Below are 22,148 nucleotides of genomic sequence, written 5' to 3' on the forward strand. Positions count from 1 at the left end.
CACATCATAGAGAATCAAATTCCAAATTTTAGCTTCACAAATTTGTAAATTTACCAATATCACAATAGAGAACTTATTTTTTGGGTTAAATTTGGCAGTTTATAGTAAAAAATTGGAAGTTTTATACTTGATATTTTCTAAATCAGAAAATGTAATTCCACTAGATACCTCATTACACAGTTCCACTAGATACCTCATTACACAGTTTCACTAGATACCTCATTACACAGTTTCACTAGATACCTCATTACACAGTTACTCATCTTTCTCACACATCTAAAATATTTGCATGCTATTATCCTTAAAGCAACTCTTAACTTCATGTACATTAGTGTGAAATACACTGAAGCGTGATGTAATCACATAACAAAAGCACTTAAACAATAGGAGTGTGACAACTTCTATGTACTTGCACTCATGGTAGTTTATTCTTTAACAAAGCAAGACAAAAATATGCACCACATGTGAGGAGAACAAGTGGAAATGTGTAAAGTAGCAGGTATCTATCAAAAATACATCTTCAAATTAAGAAAATATTAACTTTCCAAGACAATAACTCACTTCTACAAACAGTTTAGCTAGAATCCTATAATGAACTACTAGAAAAACAAGTGCAAAATTTTACCGAGATCAGCTCCTTTCAAAAAGCACCTGAAGAAAAGCCCACTGGATATAACACCTGATGGCAAGGCTTCATAAGAGCACATTTATGGGTGAGTGTATCTCATCTTGACCAGAGTATACCTTTAACCAGAATGTAAGGGCAGAAGAGACAAATGACACTCATGTGTCAGCACAATGAGAACAAGACCATCTGAGCACTTGTGTGCAAAGAATTCATATGTCAATTTGTGTACTGCAGTTTGGTATGTTCAGACCATACTTTTTATGTGCTTACTTCAACTCTACTGAACAGACTCCAGCTGTAGGAGTCATCATTTACGTATTATGACTATGACAAATTATAATTATTAATATTCTTCTTACATATGATAACGTAACTAAAGAATGGTGATCTGTGGAAGCCAAAATCCATCAGGAGACAAAGCAATCATACGATGAAGATAAGGAAAGAGTAAAGTGCAGAGAGTAGACCACACACCTGCCTTGAGGACCTCATTCTGAGGCCAGCAAAAAATGAGATGCAAGAGAATGAGAAGGTGATGTAAAGAATGTGAATTCTCCTTCATACATCCATATCTAGAGATGAACATAGCAAATAGAGGGAGGAGTCAACAGATGCATCCACTAAGACTAGAAGGAGAGACGTTCGTGGGTGAAGATGTGTTCTATATTAGGTATAGATGGTGGTGAGGAAGGCACATGGAACAGAACACAAGAACCAATCTAGGTCTCAATGACCAATCAGGTTAAAGACAGGAAAAAGAAAAATAAAGACAGAAAATACAGTTACAGGAAAGAAATATTGGACTGGAAAGAGAAGTCTATAAGTGAAGTGAAAGACAGTATCACAGGCAAAAAGGAGGAAATAAGTCTGGAGAAGAATACAGTAGGAGAAAAAAGCCAACAGCTCAAACACAGAAAGTTCATGAGCATAAAAATCTCCATTACAGTCTCAGTGAGGCATGGGAACTGGGTGAGAAAGTTGGAGAATAATAAAGAAATGCAACAGAGTAGAGAATACAACAAAAGAAAATGTGGTGTCAGGAAGGGTGAAATGTCACAAACAAAGCTGCCTGATGACCATAGCAAAGGCAGAAAGGTGATTCACAGTAGAAGAATCAAGAGTAAAAGAGCAGCAAATGGATCCAAGACTCACCATGTTTGTTGAAAGACAAACACAACTTGAGTGGGAACAGGGTTGTGACAAGAAAACCACATGACTAGACAGTCATGCTCAGTGAGTGATGAACTGAACAAATCCCACACCTGAAGATCGAGAAAAAATATCCTGAAATTAAAAGTGGGACACATAAGGGTGAAGCATCAAAGTGAGAAGAAACTGAGAAGAAAAAGGAGAATAAATTATAAGCAAAGAGCAGAGTAAATCAAGAGTGAGCTGACCAAAGAGGCACCTACCATAGCACCCAACAAAGTGTGTTGTGTATCAACATAAGGAGATCTGAGGGAGGAGACAAATAGTGAAAAAAGCATAAAAAAAAGACAAAGCTTGGTTGAGAAAATCAACAAATAGAGTTTAAGGAAGAAGAACAGTGGATCAAAAGAAAATAAGTCAGGAGCTGAGAAGGGTTACAAAGGATCGCAAACCAACAGAAAATCTGAAATGGAGATACCACTCTAATGATAGAATATGGACAGGCTGAGAGAGACTGTTTGTCCCCAAGTTCTAAGCTCACATCAAATGACAGGCAATAAGACAAACCCTAAACAAATGGATTCAGAAGTGTATGTTTAATGCTCAAAAGCAAAGGATCCTAGAATGGGTGCCTCTTGAAGGGTTGGTACAAGATATGTAAGTAAAATTGCCCAACAGGGGCAATAATGGAAACCTGCCCAATGAACAGCAAAAAAGTTGAGAATGTTGATACAAAGTTAACATTAGTCCTGTGTCTAAATGCCATTAAATCCTCTCTTCATCAACAGATACACCTCAGTCAGGAGTATGCATTGATGAAATTATAAATCCAACTTGAAAGGCAGTACAAAAATTCTGGAAGTAATATGGGAATGGATCAGTTACTATGACAATTCTTCAAAGAGATTCATAAATGAGGAAGGGAAACCCAAGAAATATACCCTCAGATCTCCAAATTCTACTATGTACGTAGTATATGTGCACCCCAAAGGAATGAAGAGTTCCAGAGAAGTCAGAGTTCTCAAAACTAAAAGAACATTTCAAACAGAAAGAAACTACAAAACAGGAATCCTGGTGATAAGTTATACCAGAGCTCCATGCAAAGAGGAAAAAGACTGAACTCAGCTGAGAAAAGGGAGAAGGAACAATCAAATACTGACTGGGTGTGAAAAGGATATAAATTCCAGTAAATCCCTAATCAAGAAGATTCCTATAAAAAAAAAAGGGAGAAGAGGAAATCATCCAAGAATAAGATAACAGTCAAACATTCAACAGAAGGAACATCACCACCAACCCCAGGTAGTAAATACAGTTACCAAAAATAGGTCAATGCTAAATCAAAATGGAAGCACAAGGGATGAGGAGATATTAAAAAGATAAAACATATAAAGTACAGGCCAAGAGTGATTTATGAGATGTATGACATATCAATCATGGCCAACTGAGGACTGGGGTCAGAGGGAATTAAAATTAAAATTGGGAGAAAAGGAAAAAGGGCTAAAGTGGTAATATGACTGCAAGCAGAAAATTGGACCAACAGCAAGAAAAGAGATGTGTACCTACAGAACTGTATATATCTTAATGTCACCAAGAAGGAGAGTGATGAACTACACTTCTGCTAGAGAGAGGACAAAAAAATGTGAAAGGCTGGAATCTGGAATGAGAAGGTTAGAGATAGATTATGAGAAACATTAGTAAAAGGCAAGTCAAGAAAGAAGAAAAATATGAGAAGAAAATGAGGACAGAAGCCATATAACATCAGTTTAGGTCCCCAGAAAGGAAGGAACACCACTGAAAAAACTAGAGTGGAGCCCAACAAATATCAGATACACAACAATAAAGGAGTACAGTGAAGAAGAATGTAACCCAACAGCAGAGAAGCAAAGTAAGGAGGGTCAGAGAAGAAATGGAACAGGCACAGCTGGAAAGAAAAAAGAAATGAATGTCTACAGAAAATCCATTTAAAGCACAATGAAGTGCTTCAGATAGGTGAATTTAGGAAAGTGACTAGAAGAGAGTAGTGAGAAAAAAACAAAAACATGAAAATGGAAAACCAAAAAAGTGAAATATAAGGTTAGGAGCCCAATGTGACCAAATACATACCAAGGACAGAGAAGAATGTGAGCAAGGGACTACTACAGAAAAGAAATAGTACTATAAATCTTAATAACAAAAGACAAAGTAAAGCCCCAAAATTGTGGATCATGGAGTAAACAACTAAAAATAATTAAGCAAAAATTAACCAGGCTAAAGATTCACCTTACCAGCCTGAAGAGTTGTTTTGAAAGAATTACACGGCATTATAGCACTTGAAAATAGCTGGGAAAGCCACTAGGAGGACATTTTGAGCTTTTGATTAGTTATTCACATGTCATATATTAGAGCAAGTGTATAAAAAGGAATGCTTCCAAAATTGGAAAGAGGTGAGCAGGACCACTGTGTTTGATTCAGTACACAAGTCACATCTCAGCAAAAAATATAAATGATAAGAAGATATATATTTTATATTTGAATTCCTAATTTGTACATAACTACAGACTTAAATTTTGACATCAGAAAAATGCTGCATTCAACATACCATATGACACTCAAACATCAACATCTAACTGTATGATTTTAATACTTACTTTTAAATTAAGAAATTTAATAATGCATAATACTAAAATCTGCATTATAATCTACAGTTTGATACCAAACTTTTGACATAAATTCATAAAATAGTAGTTCAATAAAATTTTGAATGCTGGTCAACGCACATGATAACATGACCTTTGACCTCGAAAGGTCAGGCAGATGCACAAAGAAACTAGCTAAATTGTATGAGAGGCAAGTTACCACCTCGAAAATATTCTGGATTAACAATGTGTGTTTTTAAGTTAGTTTGACACTCAGAAATTCATTCAAGGGCTGAAAAAAAACCTGAAATGGTTCGTTAAAAGTTCAGACGTTTTACGTGAAACACATATTGAAGATTAAAGATTTACTTCAATACTAGCATATACTAAAGAGCAATACTAAATGATGGAGCAAATACTGTCATCCAACCCCCATTAGTATACCCCAACCTCACAGTTCACTAAAATAAATTTTGCAAATTCAAGCTTGACCAACAAAGAGAAAGAAAAGATATTCACACTTTGACCCTCCACATGCATGTAACTAAAGCTGAGCAGAATGTAAATAAAAAACTAAACAAAATGCTACAAGAAAAAGCTGATGATAAGAAGTAATGAGCAACTCATTAAAAAACTTTTTATCTTTGAAGAAGAGCTGAAGACAGTCGATGAGTGAAGAAAGATAAATTAGAAGTGTATCTTAAGCTCTAGTTTTATAATAAAAATTGTTTCTTGGAAATTACAATTTAGAATGATGTGTTTTACAGCATTACTACAATGTTTACTCATTCAGTGCGAGTATTTTTTACATTTGTTGCTGCATTTGGTAAAATACATATCTCTGAAGATGTCTGGGACAGTATTTTAATTTGCTTAATGATTTACAATACAGGCTATTCTCTACTCATGCCAGTGGTACATTTATCAATAAAGGAAAAATGGTTTGTCAAATTCTTACCTATTTTATTGGTAGATGATATACGTTTGCATCATGAGGTAACTACATCAACAAACTAAAATCCATCCAAGTACTAACTTAAATGGCATTTAACTGTAGAAATACATGCATAGAGGGATGTTTTGTAAAATTAACATTATAGTAACAAAAATGTTGGAACATTTATTGAACTAATCATTCAAAGATTGTGCTAATGTAATACTTAAAATTCTTAAAAAGTGTCAAAAAGTAGCATCAGATTCTACACTTTTGCCTATATAAATCAGCATCCTCAATGGCCATTCTAAAAATACTTATAATGAATTGTTTAAACCATGTTCTTCAATTGCAACTATGAACAAAAGAAAACACTGCCCATAATTCAACATTTGCAAAGTTAATTCATGACACATGTATAACAGTCTAGATTATGCCTTTTGGGATTTTGCAATCCACTGGCATAATCTGATGGTTAAATTTGATATGGCTGGCAATTTATATTTTTTATACAATAAATATTCATTTGAACCAGAATTCAAATCTTAGATGTTGTGATAGTATTTTTTCTTTATATGACTGAGAATGTTATTTAAGGTGTCTCTAATGAATGTAGGTGACCATCTTTTAAATAGTAAGACTTTTTATATGATAACAGTTGTATGCCTCCTTCATTTTCCAATGCTCTTATTAAAATTTGTTCACAATCCTTTTACACTTACAAAAAACTGTTTCAGGATTTGCGATTTATTTAACAAAATACTAACCTTGCCTCTCTCTCTCTCTCTCTCTCTCTCTCACACACACACACACACACACACACACGCATCAATGAAAATACCATTCCTAAAGAATATATTTTATTCTTTTATAATAACAGTGCAATAAAAAATTACTTTTTGCAGGCAATTCTATGAGCTGGTTTGCTTGATTTGTATAGTGTTGTAAAGCTAAGTCTAACCCTCATCACAATTGTGTTATTTAATGTATATATACAAAATGTATTTCTTGTTAATAAAAACTTATGTGAAAATAACAAACACTGCTCTCAAATTAATCCTACTTGATCAAGTACTCCATGACAATAAAGTGTTTTATAACTAATGTTATTAATACAACTTCTCTAACATTTTTCAGTTCATTAAAACAAGCTTCCCTTAACTACTGACTTAAATCCCTTTATTGTAACTACTCTAAGTTCATTACTTCTTCAATTGAGCACTCTTTATAACATCCACAATTTAGTACAAGTAGCAACTCATAACTCAACCATATTGTTTTTCGTCCACTTATTTGAGTTACACATTTTAACAAGTACATTACATTAAAAATGTTTGTGTTGAAGTTAAAGTTGTTGCAAAGAATTTAACTTATAACAATCACAACATTTAGCACAAACCAGCTGGCATACATGGGTCATTCCATGTCAAATCATCCAGATTTTGGAAAAATTTTCAAGTGACCCCCCTCAGAATGCCTTGAAAAAATTCACATGTGCTCATCTTCCCATGTAATGAAAAATTGCCAAAGATTAGATCAATATCTCTAATAGTTTCTGATTTACAGCCCTGTAAAATTTAACTAATATTTTTTTATTTTTGGCAAATTCATTTTTGGGCAATTTTGGCTGCTTAAAGCTGCAAGAGTAATGGTGGTAGAAGGCTGAAATTTGCTACACTGACTGAATTAATCTCACAGAATTCAAAAATGGTCTCCAACCAAGTGTATCTCTCTCAGGATTTGTATAGTGAGGCTGTAAAATCACCTGAAAACCCAAAATCGTAAAAAACATTGATTTATTTAATAAGCCATAGCTCTAAGACTTAACATGATACAAAGATGATTTTATTTTCATGGGAAAAGTCCACGAGATGGAGTTGGGGGTGTGGTGAAGAGGCTGGTGGCTCGTGCAAGCCTTCAACTGCCTATAACTGATCAAATTTTAAGTGTCTCTGATATGTACCATTGGGCAAAGGACCACATTCAGGACATTCAGTTCTTTCTTGTCAATCAGGAATCAGTCCTGCAGAATTGTGTAAAGTTTGATCCACTTGAGCACTATGAAAAATACAAAACTGTGTCAGGTATTAGATCACATCATATCTTTATTCCCCACTCTACCAACAAATTGTATATGAGAAGGCTATCAGATAATGATGTGTACACAGTTGTAACTGTTGGTAGTAGCAGTGAAAGTGATGCTGCAGCAGCTCAAATAGGGTCTAATGATAGCAATGACAATTATCAGCCAGGGAAATATATGGCATGCATATACGATCATGAATGGTATATGGGAAACATAAAAGATAGATCAGATGAACATTCCAATGCGTCATTCATAAAAAAAATCAAGAAACAAACTGTTCTCACGCCTGCAAGGTCACGTAAAGATGAAAGCTGGATTCCTTTCCAACATATTCTTTGTCTGATAAGTGCACCTACCATGCAAGGCAGAAGTGCTTGCCACTATGTTCTAAGTCAAAGTGATCTCAACATACTCAAACTCAAATTTCAGAAATTTATTCAAGCTGTCTGAACAAAGCAATGTTTATTTCATGTTGTTCAGGTTAATTTATCGCCAAATCAGTTTTTGAAACATTTCACTGTCACAATTATTGCAGATTGGTGTGACTATGATCTTTCTCAGTTATCCCCTGTAGCACTGTGCTTTTTGTGTCTGATTTACCTTTGTATTTATTACATTATGAATCTTAAACTCAGCCATATCTGCATAACTGTAATACATACACAATATATTTGCATTGCCATGTGATCTAACTAGTTATGCTAATAAACTTGTTCAGAAATGAATTAATTCTTTCTTGTTTCTTACAACTTCATTATTCAACACTGTGAAAGGCTGGTTAGAATATTTCAGTGGGATTCATAAAATACCTGACAGGTATTTTTCAAAATTGTATGGATATACTTGCACACAGTAACACACCTGAACTGAATTTTTTCTTAAATGAAAAAACGTATGGTCAAATGATACTTTAAAAAATTATAACTCAAAAAGTCAGTTGAACACCATCTTGATTTTTTTGTAGATCTTATTCAGAGATGTAAGAATATATGGTAAAAATCTGAAAAGGCTGAATAACTGGTGACAAGGTTAAACTGTGGCCTGAAGTAGGGCTATTTTTAGCTAAATCATAAAATGTTGCATGCAACTAAATTTTTTTACAGGAGATCTAATAGACTTGTAATTACAACAATTGCTGATTTATCAACTGATATGTTATAGGAAATTTGAAAATAAAATCATCTTTGTATCATATTAAGTCTTAGAGCTATGGCTTATTAAATAAATCAATGTTTTTTACGATTTTGGGTTTTCGGGTGACTTTACAGCCTCACTATGCAAATCCTGAGAGAGATACACTTGGTTGGAGACCATTTTTGAATTCTGCGAGATTAATTCAGTCAGTGTAGCAAATTTCAGCCTTCTACCACCATTACTCTTGCAGCTTTAAGCAGCCAAAGTTGCCCAAAAATGAATTTGCCAAAAATTAAAAAAATTAATTAAATTTTACAGGGCTGTAAATCAGAAACTATTAGAGATATTGATCTAAACTTTGGCAATTTTTCATTATATGGGTAGATGAGCAAGTGGATTTTTTCAAGGCATTCTATGGGGATCACCTGCAGCCCCCTGGATGATTGGGCATGAAATGACCCACATGGGTTTCTGAATTTTCAAATTTCATTAATTTATTGGCTATTTTTTGCAGCAATTTTTTTAAAATTCTCACAGTTAGTCAAGATAAATTTGTCATATTACTTTGTGTTTGTTCAAAGTTAATTTCTTTCTTCTGATACTTTGTTTTTTTACACATACAAAATGAAGAACACATAGACATATTGTAACAGTGCTTCCATGGTCGAGGTACAGCACCCAGAATTTTGGTTGTATGGTGGACCTTAATATACATCTTTCTGCTATTTTTAGTGTTTTCAGCTTGAACTACAATTGCACATAAATTTCTAAAAAAATTCAAAAATTTAGAGATGCTATCAAGTTTTTTTTACTCCTATATCACACAGTGGCAAACTTAGGAAGTGTTGTGTGGTGCTGTGTTTTTGACTAACCTGCTCAGCCTCTCAACTAAATCAAGACCAGTTTGTTGAGTTCTTGGCTATTTGTTTCTCTTGTTTTTTTTTATTTTCAGAGTACATACAAAAAACTTGACCTTGGCATTACTGGGATAATTCTCATCACCTTGATTGATGGTATTCTACTGCTTTTAGTGTAGCTCACAGTAACACTGAACAGATTGTACTATAGATTCTAACTGAAACCCAGCATTCAGTAGACAAAAGTGCCACCCAGCTGTTTCATAAGCTCATTCTCTTATCTTCAATCTCTCTTTCACTTCTTTTAATGTGATCAACTAATACAGTAATGCATGTACAACTTTTTCTCCAAATATATATATCTGCAAGAGCTTGTTACACATCATTGGCAAATAAATATAGTTTTGTATCATCAGATTTCTTATAAATGCCATTTCCAATCATATTCATAAGACCATTTTGAACTCCTGGAAGTAACACAATGCATAGAATCCTTAATAAAGTCATGAAGAATGCAAGCAATTGATTTTTATTGTCAAGAGCACTGAAACTTGATGCCTTCTGTCTGTTTTGTTTTGCTTGTTTTTCAATTTTGCACAAAGCTACTTGAGAGCTATCTGTGCTAGCCATCCCTAATTTAGCAGTGTAAGACTAGAGGGAAGGCAGCTAGTTATCACCACCCACTGCCAACTCTTGGGCTACTCTTTTACCAACAAATAGTGGAATTGACCATCACATTATAATGCCCCCCACGGCTGAAAGGGCGAGCATGTTTGGTGCGACCGAGATTCAAACCCGTGACCCTCAGATTATGAGTCGTACGCCTTAACACGCTTTGCCATGCCAGGCCAATGCCTTCTGTCAAGCTTCTTCATATGGAAAGTTTAATAGCTCTGGATTAAGTATCGAAAACTACCATGCTGAATACACATTGTACCTGCTCGCTGTTGAATACTGCAATGCCTTGAAAACCTTGATTTCACACTTGAGTTCTTGGTTGGTCTGCATCATTTCTTCTGTGTCACAAAATCCAAAGAATCCTCGTAAGTGTTGTCAGACATTTCATCCTTATCACTCTCAAATGGAATGGAATAATCAATCCTCTTTTTTTTCTCTTCGTGCCTTTAATTTACTCTGCAGCTATTTCACACCTGCTTTTCATGCCATTTTGACCACTGGGTCTAAGCTTTTGCATTCACACTAAAAGTGCATTTACAACAAGTATTGCACAAATGCACTTACAAGCCATTTTCTTTTTTTCCTGTATTAAAGTTGCTTTATCAATACAAGATCAGTACACTTATTCATTGAATGTCAGTAGTCTGTCAATATCTGTTTTGTGGCCATAAATTCAGTTTTCACAAAGGGTGCTGCAGCTGTCTACTTTTGGTTTTGGTAAAAAGAGCCAGCCAATAAACAAATTATCAGACATGACTTGAAAAATTAGGTTATGCAAAATTGTGGGTGCTTGGCCCATAGAAGCACTGTTAAAATTTATTACTTATCTGAAATGTGAAGTTTGTCAGTGTGTGAAAGTTAGAAAAGAAACACTTTCTTCATGGTGGTACACAATTCAAGTTTCATGCATAGTTAATGCCACAATTTTCAAGGTTAAAGCAATGAATACACAGGTTCATGTACATTCCCACTGCAGAGAAAGAACTACTATTAATCAAAATGTACATGTACTATTGGCCTGAAATGTCATAATATAGAGGATAAACAGCAACAAAACATAACAGTTCAATGAACTGGCCCCCTAATATATGCTTGTGATTTACACGCAAACAAGAACGATTCTGCTGACAATGCTACAAATTACAATAAATAGTAATAAATTGAGAAAAAGTAATAATAATAATCCTACATCAAAAGGTTTCAACTGTAACATTAAATTAAACCTGCACCACAACTCCACTTGAGAACAGCACATTGAAAATGCTATTCAAGAAAAAAACAAGTTTTTGAACATGTATCTCTACAATCAAAGCTCAAAATTCTCATTTGTCACATGTGAAAGTCTCTAGCATGCTGGTGGTAATGTGATAAAAACTAAAGATGTTCTACACAAACTACATCAAACTTAATCAATGTTTCTAATATATTAGTATAGTATAAAGATTTATAATAGCTCAGTTGAAATTTGATCTTCACACAAGGCAAAGTCATCCTTATGGAAAGAGTGAATCATTTACAAATTAATTAGCTTGAAACTTTATTTTTTTCACTTCAAACCTGGAGAATAAAGCAATAACAAACATAACACAACATGACAATGGGCTAATTAATACTGGTATTACTATACTGCATGTTGATATCATTTCATGCCACTACATTTAACTAATCACAGAAATCATGTAAGTGATACTTAATCACTTACCAGTTACAATATAAAGAATACTGAAAGCATATGTAATCAAATTACAGCAATTCTAAACTAACTTAAGATACTAACAATGACACTGTCCAAGGTGTTTCATTTCAAAAGAACATTGCACATAAATTCTGAAAATTGCTGCCAGTATTGACCAATCAACTTTGAATTTTACAGTGGAAGTTAACAGTGGAAGATTATAATGTTTGTATTTAAAAAGTTTTTCATGAAAATAAAGTTTGTTTATTTTGTATGAAGCAACTTACCATTTGTCTCTAAGTGTTATAGGTCTTCTAAAGCTTTCTAACTGATTTGAATCAAAAAACTATAGTACATGAGAAATACTTTTGAGAAGGTGTCATTTTTACAGTTTAGCAATACAATTGAAACTTACCTGTTTAATGCTGTTAGTTGTTAAAACATAAGTAGAAACATCTGCATTAGTATGTTTAGCATCATGTAAAGTTTCCTTTTCAGATTTCAAAGAGTCCACAATATTTGTTTGCTGCTGTAACTCAGGCTCACTGGTGCTTACAATTTCATATTCTTCACTAGTAGCTATGGAATCAGAGCTTTGACTGCTTTTATCTTCCATAGTTGGCCTTAAAGCCAAGGTTTCCATTGCATCTACAAATTCCTCAGTGTTGGAAACATACTAGCGAAACATCCTGTAATAACAAAAACCAAAACATGACTAACTTCAGAAAATATTACAAAATTTACTGAAATATATAATTACACATAAACTATTCAAAAAACAACAATGAAATTTCCAAATTTTCAAACCTAATTTAAACAGGGTTCAATCAATGTTCTGAATACAAGTGTACCTATCTCCTCCTAGAAGTACATAAAAAATGTTTGCTATACACACATATTTAAAGCATTTTTACTAAATATTTGTCAGTCACAGTTAAAGATGATTTTCATGCTAATGATAAAACTATTTCTTTTTATATTTTATTTGTATAACCTCTAGAACTTTCTCAATGAATATCAATTTTTTTTAGTAAAAAACTTTTCAAAACTGCTCTCATTTTACTATTTTGTTGCTCTTTGTTCAATGTCTGACTACCATAACAACTAATAAATCACCCAGCAAAAGTGTAGAGAGTTTAGTATGAATAAAGTTTGAGGTTATATCACATACAGTGATATAATACATACCACATGCATTCTTTGGTACATGATCACATCAAAATTTCTTTAATTTTTTTCTTGTGTAACCTAACAGCTTCTAAGTTTTATATTTTAGCTACTCTTATTAAAATAAATATAACAAAAAAAGACACAAATTTAACACTTATGTTAGCCTTATACCAGTGTGCATTTGAGTGCTTGTATTTGTAAGTCTTCTTTTCACTATATTTGGGCCAAAATATATTTCATATATTCATTTTAAAACACAATCACACACTACAACAGAATGTTCTAAAACATCTAAATTATTATAGATTTTCTAACTAAGCTATAAAGAGATTAAAAAATGTAATTACTTTCTGGAGTGCAAAGTTCAGCTTACACATCTGGAGAGTTACTTGTGCAGATGGTCACATGTTACACATAGATAAAAAGAATTAGAATTTACTTAAATATTTCCTTTTGAACTTAACCATACATGCACAAGCAGAGGTCAAAGTGTACATATCAGAACTTTTACAGCTACAAAATCTTAATTAAACTTGATTATCATTATAATTAACATCAAATAATTTTATTTCTTAATATAAAAAGGAAATATTTCAAAAAGTTCTCAATCTCCACTTTATGTGCCACCCAACATTTCTGACTTCACCATTTTAGATTATTGGGTTTTCTTCCTTCCTTTAAATGAGTTTCAAAATGACCATAAATTAGATACTCCAACTATAAATATTTGCAGGCCAGAATTTGAAATGTCTTTATTCTGTGAAATATAATTTAGTTACAGCCATCACAGAAACTCCTCCCAACCCTCATGCTTTTTATATTTATTTACCCTTGCTTACTCATCAATGATACATATATATAAACAACAGAAAGTGTATTTTGTGTATTACACGTTGACGATGTTATGTGACTTATTTTGGTGAAGCATGCCATTTCCAGCCAGATTATATTGAGCAAAGATCAAATTCAGGGCTCTGGTAGGTACAGGTTTTTATAGTCAAAATGCCAGATGAATTACAGTACTTTTGGGGCATTCCATTTTACAGTTTGAATTACAGTTTGTTATAAAACATTCACCTGAAACCTAGATGAATTGTTTTTTGGTATATCAACTTAAGTGAGAAAATTTAGAATCCCTGAAGACCAATTCAAGAAATCAAAATCCTTACTCTTGAGGCACTAAATTTAATTTGTTTGATGCACATTTTTTATTTATTGATGTACATATAATTTTCAAAATAACTGAAATACAAAATTTAAAATTTTGAGTTTAAAACAAAATTAGATTAAAAACAAGATGTACTGGGCTTGATGAGTGAATGAGGAAGATGCAATATTTATAAGCCAAGTGATGTAACCTGAAATCTTGTTTATCCTAAATTTGCAGTTCTCCCTCTAGATAATTATTTCTTCTCAGGTAGATATAAATGGTTTAGAGAGAAATAAAATAACAAAATTAAACAAAAATATAGGTAATCTGTTAAGAGCCAAAATGGGCAATTTAGATTTAGATTTTTGTTTCAGCAATGGTTAGAAGATTAGATAAACTGAGTCCTTTTTGTGTTATGGTTGAAAAATAATAAATAAAGACTTTATCACACCAAAAACTTTTGATACTAATTCAATAATTACTTCAAGTTATGAAATGCAACACAAAAATCACTTTGCACCTTAGACTAGTCAAAGTTCCAGTCAAACTGACTCAAGGAAATTTAAATACATTTTCAATATAAATACTTTATTACAAATCTGATTTTTATTTACAACATACATGTAATATTGTAATAAAACTTACCAAATTTCATGAAGATACATTAAATAGATTTTGAATTATAGTAAACATTAATTCTCCAATATGGGGCTGGCTTAATGGATGAACTCTTTGCATATAAATAAAATATACAAAATATGAATTATAATCTATGTTTTAATGCTAAATTTACTGATATACATTGATAATAAAACTATGTATAAATGTCATGACATATGCACTTTGACCCACCTATATCTATACCATTAATCAACATAATGAACTATCCATCTATGAAGAGCAATTACACTGACTAGTGTTATATCAACTAACTGATTAATCAAAATTACAGTTAAATTGATTGTTATAAAAATAATTAATTAATCAAATCTGGGGTTTCTGAATATTACTCTAATGATTCCAACAGTTCATATACTCAAACTAATGTTATTATACTTGTTTAATCACAAAGTCACAATGAACCATTTGTACTCTGCCCAATTTTAAGCCCTACAAGCTCTATTTCCTTTAAATTTTTCATCTTTAGTAATTTGTGTACACGGGTGAAAAGAACCTTGGTCAAAATTCCCATTGCAACCAAACTTCTCTGCCTGGTCTTTGTCATGGTAAAACTACTAAGACTATCTGCCACTGTCAATTTTGAATTAATCAATAGAAGAAAAGCAACTCTTTAGCAATGCCTGCTGCTAATTTTTTGTAAATTCCATGGTGATTTAAGGAACACATTACCAGTCAATTAAACAAATGTAACTGATTATTAGAGTTGTTGATTCACTGATTAGCAAATACCACTAACTGCCTAGACCTAGTCATAATACTGTTAGTATATGTTTACTGAATAGTTAAATATATCTAATAAACATAATAAATAAACAACAAACCAAAAAAGCATGAAATAAATAAAAGCTCCTCAGCTGTAACAAAGTGAAAGAGAAAGTATTTTTATTCACATATCTTTAATGTTGATTAATTAAATGTGCATTGGATAAGGATGTTAAATAATAAAAATAATCCAGGTAAACAGAAAGTAGCATCAGGAACACTTAAGTTATAAAATATAATTTCTCTTGTATCTTGTAAACTAGGATTACCATATTTCATTAAAGAAATGCAGCTACAAAATGTACACCCATAACAATATGTTCCAATGCAAGAAGTGAGCTTTATGTTTTGGTAGTATATGTTTGTATCTTTTTTTTAATACACCTTTTTTCATGTAATGGCCATTATACAAATCAAAATATCTAATTTTCTCTGTTATGACATTATGTGCAGCTACTATTTAAACAATGTCAAAATCATTCTTTTAATAAGACAAAAAAATAAACACTGCTTGAGAGCATCATGATAAACATTTGAATGTTTAGAGCTATCTTCAAATTCCTGGCTAGCAAATGAACTTTCAAACAATCCCTATAAACCCACAATGACAATCCCTCAGAATGAATCTATTCCTGATATATAGCATGTAAGGTCTTAACAAGAAATAAAAAAAACTGTTGTTCTTAATAAGAATCTGGGTCAATCAGAGTAGGTAATTCAACTGAAGGAAAACAGCATCAAAACTGTGTTGGGTGGGAATGCCCTATTATAAGTAAAGATCCTTCTTAAAATAGATAAAATGTATACAAAGCATTAATGACATAAATCCTCTTTGACCTAAAGTAACAGAAGGAAATATACCTATAGAGAAGGAAAACGGTGTGAACAAGCCACTAAAGGTGCAAAATAAGTAATCAAAAAGTGGTATAGAGAATATGTAAAAACACCAGCAAATATTCTGACTGTGTGTAAGAAGGCATAATGCACTGAAGCCAGATTAAATACGGACAAGGATTTAAACAGATAAATCATTCCATAATGGTAAAAGTAAGTGAAAATATCAGGAAAACAAGTGAATATAAATATGGGTCATTCCATGCGAACTCATCTTGGACTTTCCAGATCATGTCATAGATTTCCTTGAAAAAGTTTAAGCAAAAACTTCATTTTGATTTATTTTTCATTTATGTAGAGATAAATATAGAGCTGGAGAAGATGTATCACAAATCTGCAATTATTCGGCACTATAAAAACAAAAGCAAAAACCTGGAAAAACAAAAATTACTGTTTCAATAGTACCATTCTTTCAAATATCTGAAACATCCCTATTCAAGAATTGAATAGACAAGAGGTAAAGAAACCACTAAGTCAAAAGTGGAAAAAGAAGCTGAAACTGGATACAAAATCTAAAGTGAAAAATCTGATATACCCAAAGATATTAAAGCCAAGAACATGTGTTCCAAAATGATCTTCCAAATGTCCAGATGGAGTAGTCATCTCAAAAAAACAAAGTACACGAGTTTTAATAAATTGGTAAAAAAGACCCACCTCACCAACTTCAACACCTCGTCACTCATAATGTCAAAAGTGACAAGCAGATATCTATCACTATGATTTAAACAATTTGGATAAAGGAGGAGAAAAACACATCACTATTTGATTGTCTTAAAGAGGGATGATGACCAGAAGCAAAACAAGATGTTAAACTCCTAATCAACTTCTGCTTAAATGCATTTCCTAAATGGGAAACTAGTTTGAGTAAAATATATCAAAAACGAAACCATGTAAAGAAAATAATTCTATCAAAGTCAGCTGAATAAAAACAATAAGGGTATTAACCAATGCCTTGCAACATGGCACAACAGGCTAAAATGTCAAAGAACTTTACAGGGCACATGGTAATAAAAACAATATCATTGACGCTCAAATTTGTATCGTTATTTCAAGACATTGTTGAAATTGCTAATCACATTTCAAGGAATTATTTCTGTTTTGGCAATTTTTTAACTTTAATAACCTGTGCTAATTTGTTTTTTTTTCACAAACTGACAGTAGATTTAGTACCATTTATTCAACACCTCCATCAATGTCATACATTCAAATAAGCACCCTGTAAAAAGTTTAAAAAATAGTTGACCTAGTTTTAAATATCTTTATTAAATGCTGGACAGCCTTTGACATGTTGATCACAAAAACCTTGTTATTAGTAGATCACTGTTACAACCAATGTCTCAGGAGTCAATGTTATGTCCTTCACTGTTTCTTATTTACATTAGTGATACTGATGGAAAATAAATAAAGTTTACTGATGACAAATGAGTATTTACAACTCTTACTGAGAATGCTAAAATCTAATACTATAGAATAACAAGTTATATTTAATAATAATACATAAAAATTAATGAATTTTGATTATGGTAAAATTGGAAACATTTTCTTTAGTCTTATTGTATCATTTCTCTTATACATGTACCTCATATCTTTTAACCCTTCCTGGAAGGATTCCACCCAGCTCTAAACCACAAAAGTATCCACGAGAGTTATTACGTAAAGTTTGATATTGTAAGGTACATCTTTATAATATTTGCAGATTACTGGTAAACATTACACGGCTTTCATACACAAAATATCAGGTTTTTAAATTCACTATTAAAACTTGTTTCATTAAAGCTTTTCTCAGAAAAGTTTTATTTCATAATATTGACTATACAACATGCAAAATAAGTTTAATTTTAAGATTAAAAAACCTTATGAATTAAAACATTTTCATATTTCATATCCAAAACCTGTATAGCCTCAAAATAATTAAAGTTTTTTTTTGTAAAAAACTTCATATTTTTCCTGTTACTTTCACCACTGTATCTCTGTATGGACTGGCTTGATTTACCTCACATTGCACCCTTAATAAAAATAAATTAAGATATATCTATACATATATATGAATGATACTTTCTTTATTCTCGAAATGTTTTGAAGAATAGCTTGAATTTATAGCACTATACATTTATATACAACTGAAATTTAAGAATTAATTTCAAAATATTTTTCTTAAAGCATAGAAGGGTAAATAAAGAATTATACAAAGCAATTATCTCTTCTAATTACAAACTTTGAACTCATTTGCTGCTTGCTAGTTTGTTAAGCCTTATCAAGTTTCACACATGGAGGATGTGACACAAAATTTTTTTTTAGGTTTTATATATACATTTCAACATAACTAAAAATCATAAATTACTTTATCAATACTATAAAATTCCACTATAATTTATCAAGCTTAGCAACTAAGTTGTAGTTGGGTCTAAAAAAATATGAAATTTTAAGCTCACTAATGACTTGCCACTTGAAATCTGCCACAAAAAGAAAGGGTTTCCCCACATAAACACTTTGCAAACTTTAGAGAACCACATGAAGGTCATTCTGAGCTTCTGATTGGTTATTCACACATTGTAGATAGAAGTAGGTGTACATAAGCATTTTCAATAACTGAAAGAGGTGGGTAGAAGCAACTGTGATTCAGTAAATCTAGCAATAACTCCACAAACAGAAGAGACAAGAGGTTCTTACTTTAGGTTCTAGTTTGTCAATATCAATAATTTATGTTCCTAATTTACAAAAACTAAAAACTTTGTATTTGGACACTACAAACATCTAATTTAGACCATTATTGCATTCAACATATCACATTTAACACAAAAAACATTCAGGGTTTCTTTTTTAATATTTATTTTTAAATTAAGAATTAACCAAGATATAATAATAAAATTTGAAGTGTATTCCTCAGTTTGATACTAAACTTATTGGCATACATTTATAAAATAGTATTTCAATAAAATTTTGAATACGAGTCAAATGAGATTACATAGCCTGTGTACCATTACCAGAAGACCCTTAAAGTTAAAAAAAATACAAACCTCTCACCTAATTTTACTATAATGATTCCTAAATATCTTCATAACCTATATTTATCAAAAATTTATATATATATATACCTATGACATCAAAATGTAATGTGGTAACAGCAATTAATTGTATATGTGAAAAACGTTGATCAGTTTTACCAACCTTGGTACTGTGAAACTACATAAAATGGATTATGTTTATCTTACAGACATTTGATAAGGTTTTACTAAACATTAAAATTCTTTTGCAGACAAATAAATATTTCTTCTAAAGATTTGTCTAATTTTTCAATCTTGAGTTAATTTGAATCAAAGGTGATTTTCATGCTAAGAATACAGTTTTTTACTTCTCTAAAACCTCATATGTGGATATCAAATTCTTGTAAAACTATACATTTTGTCAATGCATAGTGAACTGAAAGACTAAAAAAAGATGAAATAAAATTAATAACATTTCTTAACTACAATGACCACAGCAGTTATCAGAATGTTCTGAACTACATATTTTTAACTATTAATTTCTCATCTGTTTTATTGCTGAACTTTGGATCCACCAAGGCAGTTACCACATGTTCAAAAGCAATAATTAATAATAGAAGCTCATTAAATAACATAAACAGCATGTGAACTGAGTATCTTGTTTCAGGTGTTGGAACAAGTTAAAATTTGGAGATTAAAATCAATCAGTCAATTACCTATGAGCAATGGTTATAACAATTAGTGCCTTGCAAAATAACTGGTTAATCAAAATTATGTTATCTTAGAACAAACACACAAGTCTAGCTGCTGAATACAATTAATGTCACAACAATAATCAACTAACCAAAATGAATATTTCCATTCATTCTTACTCTCAGGAGAATTGAAATGTTTCCATTATAAATTTCCATTATTTATTCATTCAGGTTTCTTCAATTTGATTAGCATCATAAAAACAGATACACTATCTGAGTAATCCAGTGACTGCCACTGCTTTTTTTTTACTTTTAAGCACAAAGCTACACAATGGATTATACTTCCTTTGCCTATCACATGTCAAAACCTAATTTTTAGCATTCTAAAAACCTTTTGTGCCACTTTGACAGGATAATGGGTTCTTATATCTGTATCATGAGAATAATTCATTAGTTAAATGCAATTGATAAATAAGCCTGACCTTAATCAATTCCACTGTTTACCAAACTCCATTGCTTGTGAAGTTTAAAATGTTCTATTTTACTGAAATTTTGTTAGATTAAGACTAGAAGTTGGTAATTTTTACATTTTATTGTTTGTTTTTGAATTTCGCACAAAGCTACTCGAGGGCCATCTGTGCTAGCCATCCCTAATTTAGCAGTGTAAGACTAGAGGGAAGGCAGCTAGTCAACACCATTCAATGTCAACTCTTGGGCTACTCTTTTACCAACGAATAGTGGGATTGACCGTCACATTATAACACCCCCACGGCCAAAAGGGCGAGCATGTTTGGCGCGACGGGGATGCGAACCCGCGACCCTCAGATTACGAGTCGCACGCCTTAACACGCTTGGCCATGCCGGGTCCTCTTTACATTTTAATTACTTTTGTTAAATACATTAAAAAGTACGAACATATACCCAAAATAACATGGATTTGTAGTACTTACTACATATTTGAGCTATATGCATAAGTAAAAATATTTGACATTCAGTCTCAAGCTTTAAAAAAATGCATATTACAACATCAAAAATACAGCCATCAGAATAGATTATCACAAAGATACTATAGTTTCAGGTTTCTGTGCAAGCTGTAAACAGATTGAACATGTATAAAATATTGTTTGTTGCTGGAAATATGATGAACAGAAAACAATAAATTCTTGTATGCTAATGGCTTTCAACCAGAAAATTGAATCCAGGATTATAATATTTATGTAAAGAATGAGCCTTCTCTGTGCTGATTATAAACAGCTCCACGATTTATGTAAGTTTGACTAGCTAACAATTTTAAATTGTTCAGCAAATTATTTGATATCTCAGCAAATCAAAAACACATAGATTCAAATTTTAAAGCTTTATTTGTAATAATGTAAAGTTTGTAATTTTAATTGAGTTGATATAGTAGCAGCCTCTTTCAGAAACTAGAAAATTATGTATTGAAAAAGCTGGAGCTGAAACAAGTAATATAAAAATGCAAATACTGAAACTGTTTTAATATTTAATTTTAACATTAAAACTTAAAATATGTAACACTGCATTATAGTCTATATTTTCATGGCAAGTTTACTCATATACATTGATAATAAAGTTGACTACTTCATTTTAAATGTATTACTGTAAAAGAACATGACATGCACATCAACTTAATGATTCAGAAATACAGCTTCTCTTCAAATTAAAAAACAACTATTATCCAAGTGAAGAGAAATATTAATCATCAAAACATACTCTTAATGAAAAGTGCCAGATCTTTCCACTTATAACTTGTAGGCAATCAACATTTTGGTCTGTTTATTACACCATTAAACACAAAAAATGCAAGGTGACAATGCTTTACTTTTTCTACGGTTTTATATTTTAAGAAAAATAAGTTTAAAAGTTATTTCTAAATAGTAATAATCTATATACATATCTAATGCGTAATAATTAAAATGTAAGTGTATTTTACAAAATATTAATCGACTAAAACATAGTAAAGACTAAAGGTCAGTTTTATATTACTGGATTTGGTAATCTGGGTGCACCTGCACCATATCAATGCAAATTAGGTAAT

General features: G+C 31.8%; 1 protein-coding gene across 5 annotated transcripts in view; it reads right to left on the reverse strand.

The window, feature by feature from the left end:
* The window catches only part of GAPcenA (GTPase activating protein and centrosome-associated), a 101,334-nt gene that overhangs the window by 70,433 nt on the left and 8,753 nt on the right, over window positions 1–22,148 (reverse strand). For 2 of the 5 annotated variants that reach the window (XM_076497681.1, XM_076497676.1), the window contains exon 2: window positions 12,172–12,445. In XM_076497681.1, coding sequence (XP_076353796.1) covers window positions 12,172–12,399 — 228 coding nt within the window. In that variant the 5' untranslated portion in view covers window positions 12,400–12,445. Of the gene's footprint in view, window positions 1–12,171; window positions 12,446–12,563; window positions 12,618–13,273; window positions 14,764–18,845; window positions 18,971–22,148 lie in introns of those variants that run through there. The other 3 variants (XM_076497680.1, XM_076497677.1, XM_076497678.1) reach the window with 3 other exon arrangements.

This window comes from Tachypleus tridentatus, chromosome 4, assembly GCF_004210375.1.
Source record: "Tachypleus tridentatus isolate NWPU-2018 chromosome 4, ASM421037v1, whole genome shotgun sequence".
In the NCBI taxonomy this organism is placed as follows: domain Eukaryota; kingdom Metazoa; phylum Arthropoda; class Merostomata; order Xiphosura; family Limulidae; genus Tachypleus; species Tachypleus tridentatus.